Raw genomic sequence first — 18,104 nt, 5'->3', positions numbered from 1 at the left:
GCACTCTTGTACACCTTTTGAACACAGGAATCAATGTTTTTGGGAAAAAAATCAATACCCTCTATCATTTATCACTACTTCCTTTAAGGGTCAAGTGGTACACCCAATTATTCTAATGCCAAATCCTCATTTATTCGGCAGCAATACAAAATGCCGATATTTTATGTACAGTAGTTTCTTCAACTAAAAATTATTGCACCTAGTCCAGATATTAAATCTGGGACTAGTCTACACTAGCTTTTGTAGAGCTAGAATCTGATTTTCAGGATTTTTTTGGCACCTGTAGATTTATTTCATGGCATAACCACGGCAAGAAATGTCCAGTGCAGTACTTACAGTATTTCCCCCGTTGCTCGCAGTTCTGGTTGTGGGGCCCAGGCCAGCACATGCGAGCTTCAACATCTATTCTTGCACCGTGCTTGAGCAGCACCTCCACACAATCCTCGTACCTGCAGAAAAAATTAAACGCCAAATTAAGAACAAGCCAGTATCATTTGAAGCAGGACAGGCCTCTAACTCAGCATTAGTGGGTCACCCCAGACATGCTATTGTCATTTCCTAGTGTAGGAGAGGAACGCGTCATGACTACAAGCAAAACATTTTACTACAGGAAAATGCCATTTTTAGTAGTTCAATTTTTGTGCCAACATGGTTCTGCAATTTTAAAAGATAAATAAAAATACCAAACCCAGTCAAAATCTTGCCACAGGTTTTGCTAGTTAATTTTTTTATTTGTGGGAAGGGAGGGGACCTGTCCTCTGCCCCGCAACAAATTACAGGTCACTTATGCACTTAGTACAACTAGCACTCACTAATTCCAATCCATCATTAGTCTGCAGGAAACACTGCTTAAATTATGGGCAAGTTCAATTTTTATACTATTAGTTACAGGACCGACTGGAAACTAAACCCAACAGTAAGAAAATAACCATTTCTTCCAGCAATTTATGGACAAATTGCCATTTCACTAGACCTGCATATTGACCGAGAGGTAGATTTTCTATATTACTGCTCCACTTATCCTCTTTACCACAATCACTTTAAAACATTACAATAAATAAAATAAATGTTTATTCAGGTAATGTACATACATACAAGAGGTTTTACAAAAATTGATAGATTTATAGATAGAGCTAGTACATACAATGCCTAAAGCCACCATTACGCAAAGCGTTTCGGAATTAATGTCAATTTGAAGTCAAGCGAACGTAGACCAGGAAGATTCGCACAAGTATTTCAGGGCAAGGGAGGGGGGAGGGGGGGAATGCACCGAAGTTAACACCCACCACCAACATATCTTTGCCCACTTTCTAATTACCAAAACATTTCAACATTATGTGCCACAGAAGACCTCACCCTCACCCTCTAAGGCAAGCGATGTGTAGTGGCAAGGAGCACAAGCCCCTGTTGACGTCAACGTTACGGGTGAGGCACCATCGCACCATCTCCACATTGTTGATGCCCACCACCTTCTGCAGCAGGTTGTAGCCCTCTTCATTGTGCACATACAGTAGGTTCTCATTCTGTAAACAATAATAAGGAATGAAACAAATTTATGGGTTCAAATACATTTATCATTTAATTTGGATAAATATAAACAAATAATTAACTTAAAGTTAAAAAATGCAGCTTACTTTAACCAAATACACCATGAAAACAATGGACACGTTAAACTTATTAAGCTTTTAACTTTGCTAAATTTGTTTTGCAGTTTAGTCCCTTATGTATAATTAAAAATTTTGGACAAATTACAGTACATTTAAAAAAAAAAAAAGACTATTTTGAATTTGGTATATAAATTTTAATGTTACCTCAAGACATTCAAGATTTATCAGTAATGCTCTAAACCATTTCAATTTTATTCCTAAATATCCTGAAGTATTTCAATACTGTACATAACTTTCCATTAAATTTGATTAATGTTTTTGAAAAGACAAGACTACTGAAAACTAGTGTTGCTGCTAATTTAAGCGGCATCATTGAACGCTAATCAAGTTTTTTTTTCCCCAACTTCCTAATGGGTTAATATGGTATGGTAAACAAATCTTAAAATGCTATAATATGCAAGTACTATTTAAATCTAACTCAAATTGGAATACTGTATGTACCAATCTAGCCCACATACACAAGCCAATTTGCAAACAGATTGCAAATACCTACAACTCAGATTTTCAGGGCAAGGCTTCTCTTATTATTAAACTAATTTTCTCACCAATGCTGAAGAACATTAAATTACAGGAATCAATAGAGAGGGGAAAGGGAGGGACTCACCTTTGGAATAGCCGAGAGGAGGCCTTCCAGCCGCTGGACAGTGACTCTGGGGTTGGCTCTCAAGGCATCAAAGACTATGCGGATGTTCTTCTTGGTGGTCTCCGACACCGAGCGGTGGTTACCAGATGCCAGGAGTGCACTGCCTGACTGGAAGAACGAGGACAGTACACCCCCCATCACGCCAGCTCCACCTCTACGCACACACTTGCCTGCAAGTACAACTTGCATCATCAGCCTTCCCGAAAAAAACAGTCACCAAGCCTGTATACATTATCTACAACTGAAATTTGTGCAATATCACCAGGTTCTGTACAAACGCACACGCATTACCTGAAATTTCATGCCATTCTTAACTTATGAACACTTTACTTGACAACACAATACTTAATAATGCCACACATGTGACAGATGTAGGATGGGAAGGAGAGGCATCGGGTAGTACAAGACCTCTGAACGTGACGGCAGTGTTTAGCAGTTTATTAACTAGTACAGTCTATGATGACCAAACCACACAGCAGTAGATGGAACCATGATAATGGTTCAGGAGGGACAAACTAGTACAGTCTATGATTGTCTTCTGGCCAATTCATACAATCACTAGCAGGGGTCCTTGTAGGGATATCAAATTTTTTATACAAATTATCCTTTGGTGTTCATTTTAAGGCCTATCAACTTCGAGGTCTATTAATGCCACCACAAAAACTTCTTTACCAACCAGCAAATAAATCTACTGTACAGAAAAGCAGGGCATACCCTGCAGTTTAAATATCCAAGCAATTTACCGGCAGGAACAGTAAGTGGACAGCATGCATGCATATTATGGAAAGGGAATAGAAATGTGCAACTACTGGAATGCCCTTCAAAACTAGTTTACATTCAGGTTGAATATAAAGTTCAATACAGTACTGTATTATTACTATTATTATTACACAATGCTTTCTAAACAGTACAGCGCAATAATGCCAACAAATACTGCGCCGAGCTTCTAAAAAAACCTACCACAGTGGCGAGGACCACACATGCACCTGTGGCTGTAGAGGGCAAGTCTGTACCGCATACCCCATGAAAGGGTCAAGCTGCTTTCCCAGTGTAGTGACCCCATGCAATACATCGACGTCTGCCTATCTGCTGTTGGGTCACTTTACCTTGGTCAAAATGGATCTTTCAAACTTTGCAACAATGCAGGAAGTGGACTCATTTCCAACTAAAAAAAGCTAGAGCCACAAAGCCAATTAATAGGCACTCCAATGGAGTACCAAAAACCTTAACAAATATTAGAGCACCCTGCAACACAGCAGACAAAATAGATAACTATCATCGTCACAGCCACAATGATACACGACGCACACATCTTTGATACAATTAGCAAATTACAAAGTTAATCCAATTTTTTTATAGCTCGGCTCAGACAAGTCTAGCAAACAATCTTAGAAGGCAGAGGTCACTTCATTCTACCACGGCACTGTCACAATGGCGTGCAGAAGAGCACTTTGTAGTCTTCCTTGGTGGTGCAGACTATAATTAAATTATCTCTTACTGTGCGAGGAAAGGGGGGGGGGGGAGGAGGGAGGGGTGAAGCAGGAAGGACTGAGGAAGAGAAGTGTCTAGACAGGGAATAGAAGGATAGTCCAAACAAGGAGGTAGGAGAGAGAGAGAGAGAGAGAGGGAGGGATGTTAGGCTGCATGAGTGTCCTGAAACCTACATGCAAACACTACAAGATTGTCAATGTGTGTGTGTACTTAATGTTTTAGGCACATTACCACACCCAAGACTTCTTCAACAAGGTTCAAAGTCCAACATCAAGGTTTAACATATGCATGGCAGGTTTGCATTTTTTTTAACCATTTTCCAACTGGGGGGGAAGGAAAAGGGGGGGGGGGGGGTGATGCTGTTCAATACTTTATTTTGACATCCCAGAGACTGGGCAAACTTTAGTATTTCTCCCAACGGATGCATTATAGGTAATGAAGGTTGTGTTATCTTGAGGTTATCTTAAGATGATTTCGGGGCTTAGCGTCCCCATGGCCCGGTCCTCGACCAGGCCTTTTTGTTACACACCCCCAGGAAGCAGTCCGTAGCAGCCGTCTAACCCCCAGGTACGTATTTACTGCTAGGTAACAGGGGCATCAGGTTTAAAAACTTTGCCCATTTGTCTCCGCCTTCACCAGGGATCGAACCCTTAACCTCAGCACTACGAATCCAAAAAGCTGTCCACTCAGCTGTCAGGCGCCTCACAGCTGTCAACCACAACCACAGCCTACAATTTTAAAAATAAATTCCCAAATAACCAAAGCCTTTCACATTTCATTGCATTTCTAGTCTATTTGAACAGCTTACATTTGTAGACTTGTCGAATGCACCGATGCTATAGGCTGCCGATGTCCAGAAGTTCAGCAACCAATGAAAAAGTTGGGACAAACTGGCATCAGTTACATGATATTGTTCAAAACTTCCCAGTGTCCAACTGTTCCAAAATTACCAAAGGGACTACATGTACAAACATGAAACCATTTCCTTACTTCGCCATGCATTACTTGACATTAACATGCTCAGGCATCTAGACAATGCCCATGTTATAAGGACATTTGACAAACTTAAACTAAATATTACCACTTGTCAATTTACAGCAAGAAATCGGTATAGGTTTGCCAGATTTTGGAGGACTTTTGCAAGCATTGCAACTGCCCATTACAGCAACGCGGCATTTTTTTCCATTAGACAATACAAAAATGCATTCCTGATGCTACCAAGTGGCCACAAGACTGGTAAACGAAAACATTGATCACCGAAGACTATGCAGTGTTGCATCGTTTACCCGAGGGCCACTAATACGGTACTAGTGGCCTCGAGGACAGGAGGCCAGCAGCTTGACAAATTCCCCCCCCCGCCCCCATTTGACCCTGACCACGATTATCTAGTACAGTGGTACCTTGGAATACGAGTTTTTCGGAATACGACCAGGACTTGCTCAGAAAATTTGCATCAGAATACGAGGATTGCCTCGGGTTGACGAGGGTGTTGATACGCATACAGGCCGACTAGCACACGGTGGCACAGCGATCACGCCTCAGTTTACCAGTGTTTCGCGCCCAGTGACTATCCCGCCTGAATTTTTCACAAGGATTTACAGTTTTTTGTCGGATTTTTGGCCATTTGAGCACAAATTATATATCTCGCCATGGGTCCCAATAAAGTCAGTGGTAAGGTTCAACCTAAGAAAATAGTCATGAGTAGAGGATGTCACATCTTCATTAAGAAAGTGTGTGAAGTATGGGAAAAACAGCAAAGTTTCGTTTAAAAAACTCGCCCAGATAAAGCTGTAGCAGGCCGTTGCATTGACCTTTTAAATGACAATGTGATGTCTTACTACAGACAAGTAAGAAAATGTAGGGAAAAAGAAGCATCTTTAGACAGATTCTTAGTAAGACAAGCAGGTCCTAGTGGTATGCAGGCAAAACGTGCCAGAGTGTGCACACCAGAGAAGTCCTCACTGCCTGATGTTATAATGGAAGGAGACTCCCATTCCAAACAGTAACACCTCTCCTCCTCCCTCCTCCTCACCATCTTCCATACACCAACAGCAGTCATCAGCAAGGGTAAGTAATAACTTGAACATACTTTTGTAGTGTAGATTTACATTAATTAGGTATAAAATTGTTTGAAATAAGGTTTTTGGGAAGTCGGGAATGGATTAATTAATTTCTCAATTATTTCTTCTGGGGAAATTAGCTTTGGTTTATGCGTTTCCGAATTACTGTACAAGCGGTCTCCAGGAACGGATTAAACTCTTAAACCGAGGTAACCCTGTATAGAACCTGCATTTTGCCAACATGCAAAATGCCGTTATGTAAACTGCATAAATCAATACAGTAGTACCAAGTTTTTTTACCCTCTCCCTTTCACATTGACAAGGATGTAACCAAAACACTTTGCCGAAACACTTCGACTACAATGCTTTCACGACAATGTCTGCAGGTCCTGGTAACCTGCATCCAGTAGTGGGAGGCACAACATTCTTATTCCAGACAACTTTAAGGATGTTGTGCAACATGGTTATAGGTGTGAAAGCAAGACCTGCACTAGGTGCAGGAGGGGGCATGTGCTAGGCCTAATCCACAAGGCATGTCTAGGTAGTGTGCTAGCAGAAAATTATTCTTGTCTATCGAGGTGTAGCCTTCCTCTGTTTATAAGTATAAAATGGCCAGTATGTGGCAAACTAGTAGTTACATATTACTGTACACATTATTTTATCACAATATAGTGATGGAAAAATCTACAGGGGCCGTGATGAGGAATTTAACCCATGGGCTGGCCCATTTCCCACATACTGTACATTGTAGGCCTACACATTTATGATTAAGAGTATTAATCACTTAATGTAAATCTAACGAGCACTAGTAAGTGACACATTCAAGATGAGCCGCCAGTCACCTTTACCAGACGTGTCTATAGTGTTCTATACACCATTTCTCAGGCCTGACTAAGAAAAATGTTTAAGGACAAAAAAAGTCCACAAGCATCTTATGAAAACGAAGCGTCCTGCCTGAAAATCCAACCATACAACCATAAAAGGTAAATTCTAATTTCAAATAGTACAAGTAATGGGGGGGGGGGGGTTTACCTAGGTTCATTTTTTAAGCATGTTTACAAGCTTTGCAAATTATAAAAAAAAAAATTAAAATCTTAAATCAACCTGGAGGAACCTCAAAGCAAATGGGGAGAGGATGGGAGGGGGGGGGGGGGAGGGGGTGTCTGACACGCTCACCACGTCTTGTCCTTGTCAAGGCCGCTAGTGTTAGTGGCCCTCAGATAAATAGGGCTCTAGTATTTATAATAAAAATAAACAAGATGTTAAAGGTCAATTTACAAAAACATGTTAGACAAAGCTCAAAACTGTAGAATTGGCAGTTAAACATACAATCTATAATGTCAAACTGGAGGCAGCTGTATTGGCCAAGACCTGCACAACGCTCACGAACTCTCAGTGGCTTAATTTGTTTTGAAACCTGCAAGGTGTGCCCACACTGGAGCCAAAGCCCAAGAGGAATGAAGTAAAACATTAAAAAGTACTGTATACATTGGTAACAATTGTTACCCCCTTTAATACTCTTGGCATGTGATGTGATGTAATCATACTCTACCCAAGGGCCACAATCTCCAGTGCCCTCTAGATTGAAAGTGAAGTCTGGCATTTGGTAGAAGTACTGTAATACAATTTAGAACATTTTTCACTTGTGTTCATCCAGCAATAAAATAGTACTGTACTTTGAGTTTGGCAAATTTGAATTGGATCCTAGAGAGAAGTACCGTAGTTAGCTGCGGGGGCAGGGATGGGGGGGGGGGATTTATAAGCCAAAGTTCATACTTCTGGTCCTCAATGAGAATTTATGCAATGGTGTAGGAAAGGCTAGAGTAAGCCGTGCCTCACAATGGTGTCTGGAGGGATGTCAACCAGCGCGGCAACTACTGGAAATTTGTAATTACAAGCGCGAGCTCTACAATAATCAAAAACTACGAAGTGTATCACAACCAATTATAAATGTTTAATGTTAGAAACTTTACATATAGCAAGATTATTTCCACAAGTACATTGGCAACAGTACTACAACCACAATCATCGTGCAACAGTTGCCATCAAACTGCCCGTTCAGCCAAGATCAGGTCGCCACGACGCCTGTCAGTACAAATTTAAAACGACAACGACATACATCAAGACAACCAACACAGGAACTGTGCGTAACATAGCCGCTGTAACATACAATAGTCGAGGCTCCCGAGGACGCGCCATACATATACAAACTAACGAATACCTACAGTACTAAAGACATCCGTAATAGTACTCAAGTTAAGTCTACCCAACATGTCAACCTCTTAAATCACCATAAATAGGAGCACCTATGACAACCCACCAGCTGCCTGTCCTCATGGGAGGCCACTAGAGTGCCAGTACCCCTCAGGTAAATTCAGGCAAGGAGCCCCAGAACAGACAGTGTACGACCCCACACAAGACTTCCTCCAGACATAACCCCACCAACCCCCCCCCACCCCTCACAAGCGGGGGGATACAAGAAACACCAAAAATAACTCACTAATGAGCCCAAATGCAGCCACAGCACTGACCTTATGAGGGCTAGTGTAGGCGGCCATGGACGGCAGCCTGGTGTGGCGTGTGTGGCATCTCACCAGTGTGACGCCTGCACCCGTGTCCCTGGCGGGGAGCGTCAGGAGGCGTGTGTGTGTGTGTGGCCTGGCCCCCGTCCTCACGTCTGCTCCATCTATTGTGGTCTGGAGGCCCTCGAGGAAGGAAGGGGAGGGGGGGTGCGGAGTGTGTTATGGTGGGCGCTGGTGCTGCCCTCTCGAGCCTCCCTCACCAACCCTCCCGGCGGGGAAATGTACCCACCGCGGCGGGGGAATGTACCCACCGCGGCGGGGAATGTACCCCACCGTGGCGGGGGAAATGTACCCATTGCGGCGAGGGAAGATTTCCTCCCTGGTGACAGGGTTCTTGTTGTTACAGATTCAGTTACTCGGAACAAGTTTCAAGTAGCACGGGCTATGGTGAGTCCGTAACTTATCTGGCACAGGAGCGGGGCAAGAAGCACGGGCTATGGTTAGCCGTGGTGACAGGGAGGGGGGGTCCTATGTATATGGCTATATGTTACTCACATTCCTATATCTACTTAAAATTTTCTACCTTATTCTTTCCTTTAAGGGTGAAACGTATATTCTAAAACTCTTTATGTCAGATATATCTTGACTAAATGCTTCATTTTCGTATCTGCGCATTTTGCAGATTTCCCTGTATCGACAATATTTCTAATTTCATCTGTGTTCGTCATTTATTCTTTTCTCCACAACTTCCACCATTCAATAACTGGCTTAATACACTATTCCTCAACATCACACGACTGATACATTACTAGTTATATATGTATAGTTAGGCCATGGTGGCGGGGGAGCAACCTTAGCAGCTACAGGGAATAAACGTCACGAGTTGGGGGAAAACTGGGAGTAAATCTCCACCACCACTGCCAACTACACAAACTAGCTCATTACACTCTTATACCTATGGTTCCCTCGTTAAGGGTTCCGGGTCTAATGGCCGGCCGCTCCTGCCATACACCTCGCTTGCACTTGTCACCTCGGGGACACATAACAGGACAATACATTGATCTACACAAATGTGCAAACAATTGGCTCTGATCATTCATTAAACACAAAGAAAACGGTTCATCTAGACTATTTAGGTGTATGCTGAGTTATTCCCTATTGAACCTGTTTTCAACGGGATAAGCTACGTGTAATTGTAACAAATTGCCTATAATTGATTATAATCATTCATTCCGTATAGTTCATTGCATCACTGCTAATCTATTTGCATATTGATGTTGAGAGATTATTTTGAGGTTGTGGTCTAGATGACTTATTAGTTATATTCATTTATTATTCACTCCTGTATACCCATCCTGTGAATTATAGTGGACCCTCACACCTATCTTAACAGTGGTAGTGGACCCCATACCCATCCTGTGGGTGGTGGTGCATGGACCCCATACCCATCCTGTGGGTGGTAGTGGACCCCATACCCATCCTGTGGGTGGTAGTGCATGGACCCCATACCCATCCTGTGGGTGGTAGTGAACCCGATACCCATCCTGTGGGTGGTAGGGGACCCCATACCCATCCTGTGGGTGGTAGTGGACCCCATACCCATCCTGTGGGTGGTAGTGCATGGACCCCATACCCATCCTGTGGGTGGTAGTGAACCCGATACCCATCCTGTGGGTGGTAGGGGACCCCATACCCATCCTGTGGGTGGTAGTGGACCCCATACCCATCCTGTGGGTGGTAGTGCATGGACCCCATACCCATCCTGTGGGTGGTAGTGAACCCGATACCCATCCTGTGGGTGGTAGGGGACCCCATACCCATCTTGTGGGGTGGTAGTGAACCCCATACCCATCCTGTGGGTAGTAGTGGACCTCATTTCCATCCTGAGGGTGGTAGTGGACCCCATACCCATCCTATTGGTGGTGGTGATCCCATGCATACCCATCCTGTAGGTGGTAGCCCCAGCTGCCCTTTCTAGATGTAACAGTCATGGAAAGGAGCGGAGGTTTCGACACTGCAGTCTACACTAAGGAAACAAACATAGGAATGTGCCTCAATGCCAACAGTGACTGCCCAGACAGGTACAAGAGGAGTGTTGTTAACGCTTATGTCGACCGTGCTCTCAGCCACAGCTCAGAATGGAAGCAAGTCGATGAAGAACTCTGTAGAGTAAGGCAGGTCCTAGTCAACAACGGCTTCTCCAATGGTTTCGTTGAATACATCATAAGAAGAAAGGTAAAACGCCATGCAACCTCTGAAGAGTCAACCAACACAACACCTGTACCCCCTATTAGACTATTTTACAGGAACTTCTTTTCGACGGCTCATAAAATGGAGCAAAGGGTCCTGAAAGATATTGTTGATAGGAAAGTTATCCCTACAGACAAAAATCAGAAAATACAATTGACAATATACTATAAAACAAAATACTATAAAACAAAAGAAAACGGCCAATCTACTCATGAAAAACTCCCCAGACACCAAGCAGAACGCCTTGAAGGAAACCAACGTCGTCTATGCCTTTAAATGTCCACTTGGGGACTGTAAGCCACAAAGAACTCAGTATATAGGCAAAACAACAACGTCTCTTTCCAGGCGATTAACAACGCATAAACAACAGGGCTATATCAAGGAACATATAATCTTTTCTCACAACCAGACCATCACGAGAGAAGTCTTAACAAACAACACAGAAATCATCGATAGATACAGCGATCGTAGGCGGCTCGACATCAGCGAGGCACTACACATCAAGAAGTCAACACCAGCAATCAACAGCCAATTAATGCACAACTATATTCTACCCACTTCAAGACTCCGCACCAATATAGAAGCATCAAGAAATATGGGCCAATAGGCCCTTTGCAGTTACTTCCATTCTTCCCTTTAACTTACAAAATATTATACCCATTGTTTCGTGTTCTGTCTTGTGTTGAAAGTTTGTTTTCACCTCATCCAAAACTGTTGTAGCATATCACCTCACCCAAATGCAGGTATAAAAAATCGAAGATGTTTAAACTCTATTCAGTTATAGTTGTGTGTGTGTAAACTAGTCTTTGAAAATGTAATAAGTTTTACGAAACGCGCTCAAGTGTCGCGTCAGACTAGAAATAAAAATGAATTTTGGAGAATTGATTTTTCAGTTACCATCAACAGTGAAGAAAAATGTAAGAAACATTGAGAAAATTCGTGTTAGAATTATTAATCTTACTTTTTCGGTCATATTTAATAATATATGTCTAAAGGAAAGACTGCTACCAAAATATACTAATATATATATAAATATATATATATATATATATATATATATATATATATATATATATATATATATATATATATATATATATATATATATATATATATATATATATATATGTCGTACCTAATAGCCAGAACGCACTTCTCAGCCTACTATGCAAGGCCCGATTTGCCTAATAATCCAAGTTTTCATGAATTAATATATTTTCTCTAATTTTTTGCTTATGAAATGATAAAGCTACCCATTTCATTATGTATGAGGTCAATTTTTTTTTATTGGAGTTAAAATTGACGTAAATATATGACCGAACTTAACCAACCCTACCTAACCTAACCTAACCTATCTTTATAGGTTAGGCTAGGTTAGGTAGCCGAAAAAGTTAGGTTAGGTTAGGTTAGGTAGGTTAGGTAGTCGAAAAACAAATAATTAATGAAAACTTGGCTAATTAGGCAAATTAGGCCTTGCATAGTAGGCTGAGAAGTGCGTTCTGGCTACTAGGTACGACATATATATATATATATATATATATATATATATATATATATATATATATATATATACATATATATATACATGTCGTACCTAGTAGCCAGAACGCACTTCTAAGCCTACTATGCAAGGCCCGATTTGCCTAATAAGCCAAGTTTTCCTGAATTAATATATTTTCTCTAATTTTTTTCTTATGAAATGATAAAGCTATCCATTTCATTATGTATGAGGCCAATTTTTTTTATTGGAGTTAAAATTAACGTAGATATATGACCGAACCTAACCAACCCTACCTAACCTAACCTAACCTATCTTTATAGGTTAGATTAGGTTTGGTAGCCGAAAAAGTTAGGTTAGGTTAGGTTAGGTAGCTTAGGTAGTCGAAAAATAATTAAATCATGAAAATTTGGCTTATTAGGCAAATCGGGCCTTGCATAGTAGGCTGAGAAGTGCGTTCTGGCTACTAGGTACGACATACATATATATATATATATATATATATATGTCGTACCTAGTAGCCAGAATGCACTTCTCAGCCTACTATGCAAAGCCCGATTTGCATAATAAGCCAAGTTTTCCTGAATTAATATATTTTCAATAATTTTTTCTTATGAAATGATAAAGCTACCCATTTCATTATGTATGAGGTCAATTTTTTTTTATTGGAGATAAAATTAACGTAGATATATGACCGAACCTAACCTACCCTACCTAACCTAACCTAACCTATTTTTATAGGTTAGGTTAGGTTAGGTGGCCGAAAAAGTTAGGTAAGGTTAGGTTAGGTAGGTTAGGTAGTCGAAAAACAATTAATTCATGAAAACTTAGCTTATTAGGCAAATCGGGCCTTGCGTAGTAGGCTGAGAATTGCGTTCTGGCTACTAGGTACGACATATATATATATATATATATATATATATATGTCGTACCTAATAGCCAGAACGCACTTCTCAGCCTACCATTCAAGGCCCGATTTGCCTAATAAGCCAAGTTTTCATGAATTAATGTTTTTTCGTCTACCTAACCTACCTAACCTAACCTAACCTAGCTTTTTTTGGCTACCTAACCTAACCTTACCTATAAATATAGGTTAGGTTAGGTTAGGTAGGGTTGGTTAGGTTCGGTCATATATCTACGTTAATTTTAACTCCAATAAAACAAATTGACCTCATACATAGAGAAAAGGGTTGCTTTATCATTTCATAAGAAAAAAATTATAGTAAATATAATATTTCAGGAAAACTTGGCTTATTAGGCAAATCGGGCCTTAAATAGTAGGCTGAGAAGTGAGTTCTGGCTACTAGGTACGACATATATATATATATATATATATATATATATATATATATATATATATATATATATATATATATATATATATATATATATATATATATATATATATATATAAATAAATAAATATGTTTATTCAGGTAAGGTACATACATACAAGTGATGTTACATTAATGGATTGATATATAGATAGAGCTAGTACATACAATGCCTAAAGCCACTATTACGCAATACGTTTCGGGCAAGAAAAACATTAATATCTCTGGTAAAGGTGTTGGGGTACCTATCTTGCGGATGTTATACATAAGCACTGTTCGCTCCCTGATAGACTACGCAGCACCCGTATTGTCTTACACAGGCCAAGGCAGAATTCAAAAAATAGAGCTGATACAGAACGAGGCTATGAGGATTATTCTTGGATGTCAAAGAAATGCAATGATTGAAATAATGAGAATGGAATTAAATTTACAGAGTGTGTGTGATAGAGTCCGTGACATTAACACTAGAGTATCTATTCGTTTCATGCGGAGAAAAGGAGGGGATAAGCTGTTTGAGAGCGTTCAGACCTGCTTGAGTGACGTACACACTTCCAGGAAACTGAGGGAGACACGCTATACGAGAGGATTAGCTCATGACCTCAGGGAATACGACGTACTTGACTGCTGTAAACCCTCTCGAAAGTGTAATATGTCTGCTCCCTGGAAAGTACAGAAAATAGACGTCGAAATTGTACCCCTCAAGGTGAAAAAGATTCATCATGAACCGGGACAATTACGGTGTTTGTATGGAAGCATGATATCTCGGTTACCAAGAGGCAACAGTTTACATGTATATTGCGACGGGTCGGTGGCGGAGGATGGCAGGGCAGGGTGTGGTGTCCTAATAAGGGATTATACGGAGTTTGGGACTGTGGACAGGATAATTGAACTCCGGCTTAGTAATTATATATCATCCACACAAGCTGAACTGCAGGCCATTCTGGCGTGTTTGGAGGAAGTACGTCATGACGACAAAAATGTTTTTGTATTTGTCGATAGCCGAGGAGCACTGGAGTCCTTAAACAGTCGAAACCCAGTCTTCATGTCTATAGTGGAGGACTGTAAGAGAAGAATAACTGAGATACAGCTGAAAGGTTATAGTGTGAAATTCATGTGGATTCCATCTCACGTTGGAATAGTGCTCAACGAGGTGGCGGATGACTTGGCCAAACGTGCCACATCAAAACCACAAGTTGACATTGAATGTGAATTCACAATGAGACAAATAAGAAGCAAAATCAGAAATATTCAGGCACAGGCGGGAGTGGAGAGGAGAGAGATAATGTATGAGAGTAGTCAAACCATGCAACACTACATGTATGTGAGTCAAAACACCCATTTCACTTATGGTAAAAGGAGAAATGCTTGGAGTGACTCTGTGTACATGCGGCTCAGGCTTGGGTACAAATATTACTGGGAATATGGGATAGATGTTCATGGTAATGACACGAAGTGTAAACTATGTGGTATGTTAAGGTCTCACACCCTGGCCCATTATATTCTTGATTGTCCGTTGATTAGTGTATATAGAAACACTGAGATAAGGACTGTTCCTGAACAAATAGCCTGGATGTGTCACAACGGAAAGGTTGATGATATTCTTGAGAGATATAAGAATTTTGCACCAAGATTGTAATATTTTGTTGAATTATCTGCAGGTGTCTTGCAATTTGTCTATACAGTATACCTAGGTCATAAAAGTATTTGTGTGTACGTCTGATAACATACTACTTGTGAAGGAGGAAATGTATATTTTTACCTCTCAAAATGTTTGGTAATGTGTTTATTTGTGATGTGTGTCTATGTATATATTAACACGTTGTACTGAATGGGGTGAGAATAGCTTGAGCTACCTCATCCCTTTGTGTGTATTTTACCTCAATAAACTTATTTCAATTTCAATTTCAATTTCATTAATATCTAGAACTTAATACTAATTGAGCATAAAGAATAAAAAGTGTTGATAACAAATACAAATAAAGATAAACTATCCGAGGACCCAAGAATATGCCAACCCATCGCCCTGTTTAGATACCTATTGTGACGGTCGTCAATAGTCAGAATGCGTACGTTCTTAGCTTTTAGATAGTATAGGGAAACACGTACGCCGGCAATGCTCAAGCTCTTTCAGAAAGCCCTAGCCAAGGCGAGGGAGCGCATGACAGAGCTCAGGCAAGATAACTGGGAAACTTTTGTTAACAGTCTCAACTCTCACACCCCCCCTCCTCAGCCAGGCATGGAAGGATATTAAAAGAATTAAAGACGATAAGATCGGCCAAGTAGCACACCCTCACCCTCTACACAGAGCAAACGAGTTAGTCGATGCTTGGGCAACCACCTCTAGCTTCAACAATCTTCCCCCAGACACACGGTTCAGATTAAATGCTGGTTATGGAGATCGAGAAAGGCTCGTTGACTTCATGCTCCACAAGGAAGATGAATGCAACGTGCCATTTACTGAGTTTGAATTACTCGCGGCCCTAAACAAAGGCAAAGCCACATCCCCCGGTGAAGATGGTATCACTTATGACATATTGCGTCTGCTCCCTTTAGTACCAGGGGATCCCCTGCTTGAGCTGTATAATATGAGCTATGTTACTGGGGAACTTCCTATCTCTTGGACCAACAGTATAATCATTCCAATTCCCAAGCCAAATCAAGAGAATGCTTTCCGCCCAATTTCCCTTACTAGCTGCATTTGCAAAACATTCGAGAGAATGGTCCTAAACCGTCTCCTCCATAGAATAAGAACCATGCTATCCCCCCAGATATATGGCTTCATGCATGGAAGGAGTGTGCATCATTGCATCACCACCTTTCTTACCCTGCACACTGAAAAGTCATATACCACCTTCCTAGATCTTAAGTCTGCCTTTGATATTGCAAATAGACATGTTATCTTGAGTGAGCTTGCAAGAATGAATATTGGTGGTCGGCTTCTTTGTTGGATCAGGGGTTACTTATCCAACAGGAAGTCATCTGTATTTTTCCAGGGGCATAGAAGTGTAACAAGAGACTTTGAACTAGGCACCCCGCAGGGTGGTGTCCTCAGTCCTACCTTATTCAATATCTTAATAAACACGCTGTTAAACTCTATACCGTGCAAACCCAACGTCCACATCATTAGCTATGCTGATGATATAATGATACACACCGCTGGGTATGCTAACACGCAGAACACTCTTAACTCTGTATTAGACTCATGTCAGGACCTAGGTTTAATTATCTCAGCAGAGAAAACAAAGATACACAATCGGCGCCCACCCAGGCAGGGAGGAGCTGTTCGCAAGATGCAACTGTCTGATGGCTCCCAGCTTGACTATGTAAACAGATTCAAATACCTTGGCCTTGAGGTGCCACTGTATGGTCCTGTTGTATTCAGACTCTGTCGTCAGTATAAAGAGAGGCTCCGAGCTCTCAAGGCTGTTGCAGGTTATCACTCAAGCTATGGTGCCAATGTCAGAATTGTCAAAATGATGTACCTTGCATACATCAGATCTTTAGTGGATTATGCTGCACCTCTGCTTGTTTTGATGCCTGGAAGAAAGCTTGGAGGGCTTGAAAAATTGCAGAACGAAGCCTTGAGGATAATCCTTGGGTGCCCTCGTACCACAAAGATACTTAATATGAGAAAGGAACTTAATATTCTGAGCGTTGTTGATCGTGTTACTGAAATTAACTGTCAAATTGGTATTAAAATGCTTAGGCTAACTCATCCTAACCCTTGCACAGAAGCCCTCCAGAATTTCTTCATTGAAGATCAGCATTGTTCCAAATGGATAACAAAAACTGGAACTCAACTCAGAATGTATGGGGTTCATGATTTGTACCAAGAGAAACAACAACGGCACTTTCCTGCACCGTGGGAGGTTACACCCTTTCCAGTTTTAATCCCTCCCTTTCCACCCAAGAAGCAAATTAGAGATCAGCCCAAGCTTCGTCTTGGGGCAAAGCTCAACGCCTTAAGCCATATTGATGCTCTGTCCACAGAGCATTCTCTCTCTCAAATCATATACACTGATGGTTCCCTACACCGCACCACGGGTGCAGCTGGAAGTGCAGTTGTTCTGACAATGGGCGATGGCTTGTACTTTGAGTGGGGAGTCCGTATAAACAACTGGGCCTCTACCCTTCAGACTGAACTATTTGCCTTGATCCTTGCACTGAAATGTGTACAAGTCTCCAAACTTGATACATTAATTGTAAGTGACTCCTTATCATCCTTAAATGCTCTCAACTCTTTAAGACATAACTGTAACATGCTCGTGTCCGAAGCTAGACACAAATACAACAAAATTATTAAGGATGGTAACAGAGTCCATTTCATGTGGTCTCCATCTCATGTTGGCCTCCGAATGCATGATAGAGCTGATAAGTTAGCCAAAGAATCTGCCTTTAAAGGAGCCGTTGAGTGTAACCTTGGATTGTCAATGAGCAATCTGAGAGCAGCAGTACACCGAGAACTTCAACAAGATCTTGTAGATCTGAGGCAAAGTGAAATTGACACCAATAATTCCATCTATCATCATACTATCATGCAAGAGGAGCCACACATCTATGGTTCATCCAATAAAATCAGCAGACTTCTAGATGTTACTACTGCTCGGCTTAGACTCGGTTACAAGTATCTCTGGGAATT

General features: G+C 41.2%; 1 protein-coding gene across 2 annotated transcripts in view; it reads right to left on the bottom strand.

The window, feature by feature from the left end:
* LOC123765167 (ankyrin-3) overlaps positions 1–8,649 on the bottom strand; it is a 134,603-nt gene extending 125,954 nt beyond the window's left edge. Inside the window, exons 1-4 of one of the 2 annotated variants that reach the window (XM_045753655.2) lie at positions 8,393–8,649; positions 2,272–2,480; positions 1,363–1,523; positions 337–449 (exon numbers count right to left, since the gene is read on the bottom strand). In XM_045753655.2, the coding sequence (XP_045609611.2) occupies positions 337–449; positions 1,363–1,523; positions 2,272–2,448 (451 nt within the window). In that variant the 5' untranslated portion in view covers positions 2,449–2,480; positions 8,393–8,649. The remainder of the gene's footprint in view (positions 1–336; positions 450–1,362; positions 1,524–2,271; positions 2,481–8,392) is intronic. The other variant, XM_045753647.2, reaches the window with a different exon arrangement.
* Positions 8,650–18,104: the final 9,455 nt, after the last annotated feature.

The sequence above is a fragment of the Procambarus clarkii genome, chromosome 5 (genome assembly GCF_040958095.1).
Source record: "Procambarus clarkii isolate CNS0578487 chromosome 5, FALCON_Pclarkii_2.0, whole genome shotgun sequence".
Taxonomy (NCBI): Eukaryota; Metazoa; Arthropoda; class Malacostraca; order Decapoda; family Cambaridae; genus Procambarus; species Procambarus clarkii.
The sequence above is the reverse complement of the archived record's forward strand: the minus strand, read 5'-3'. Positions and strand labels throughout refer to the sequence as shown.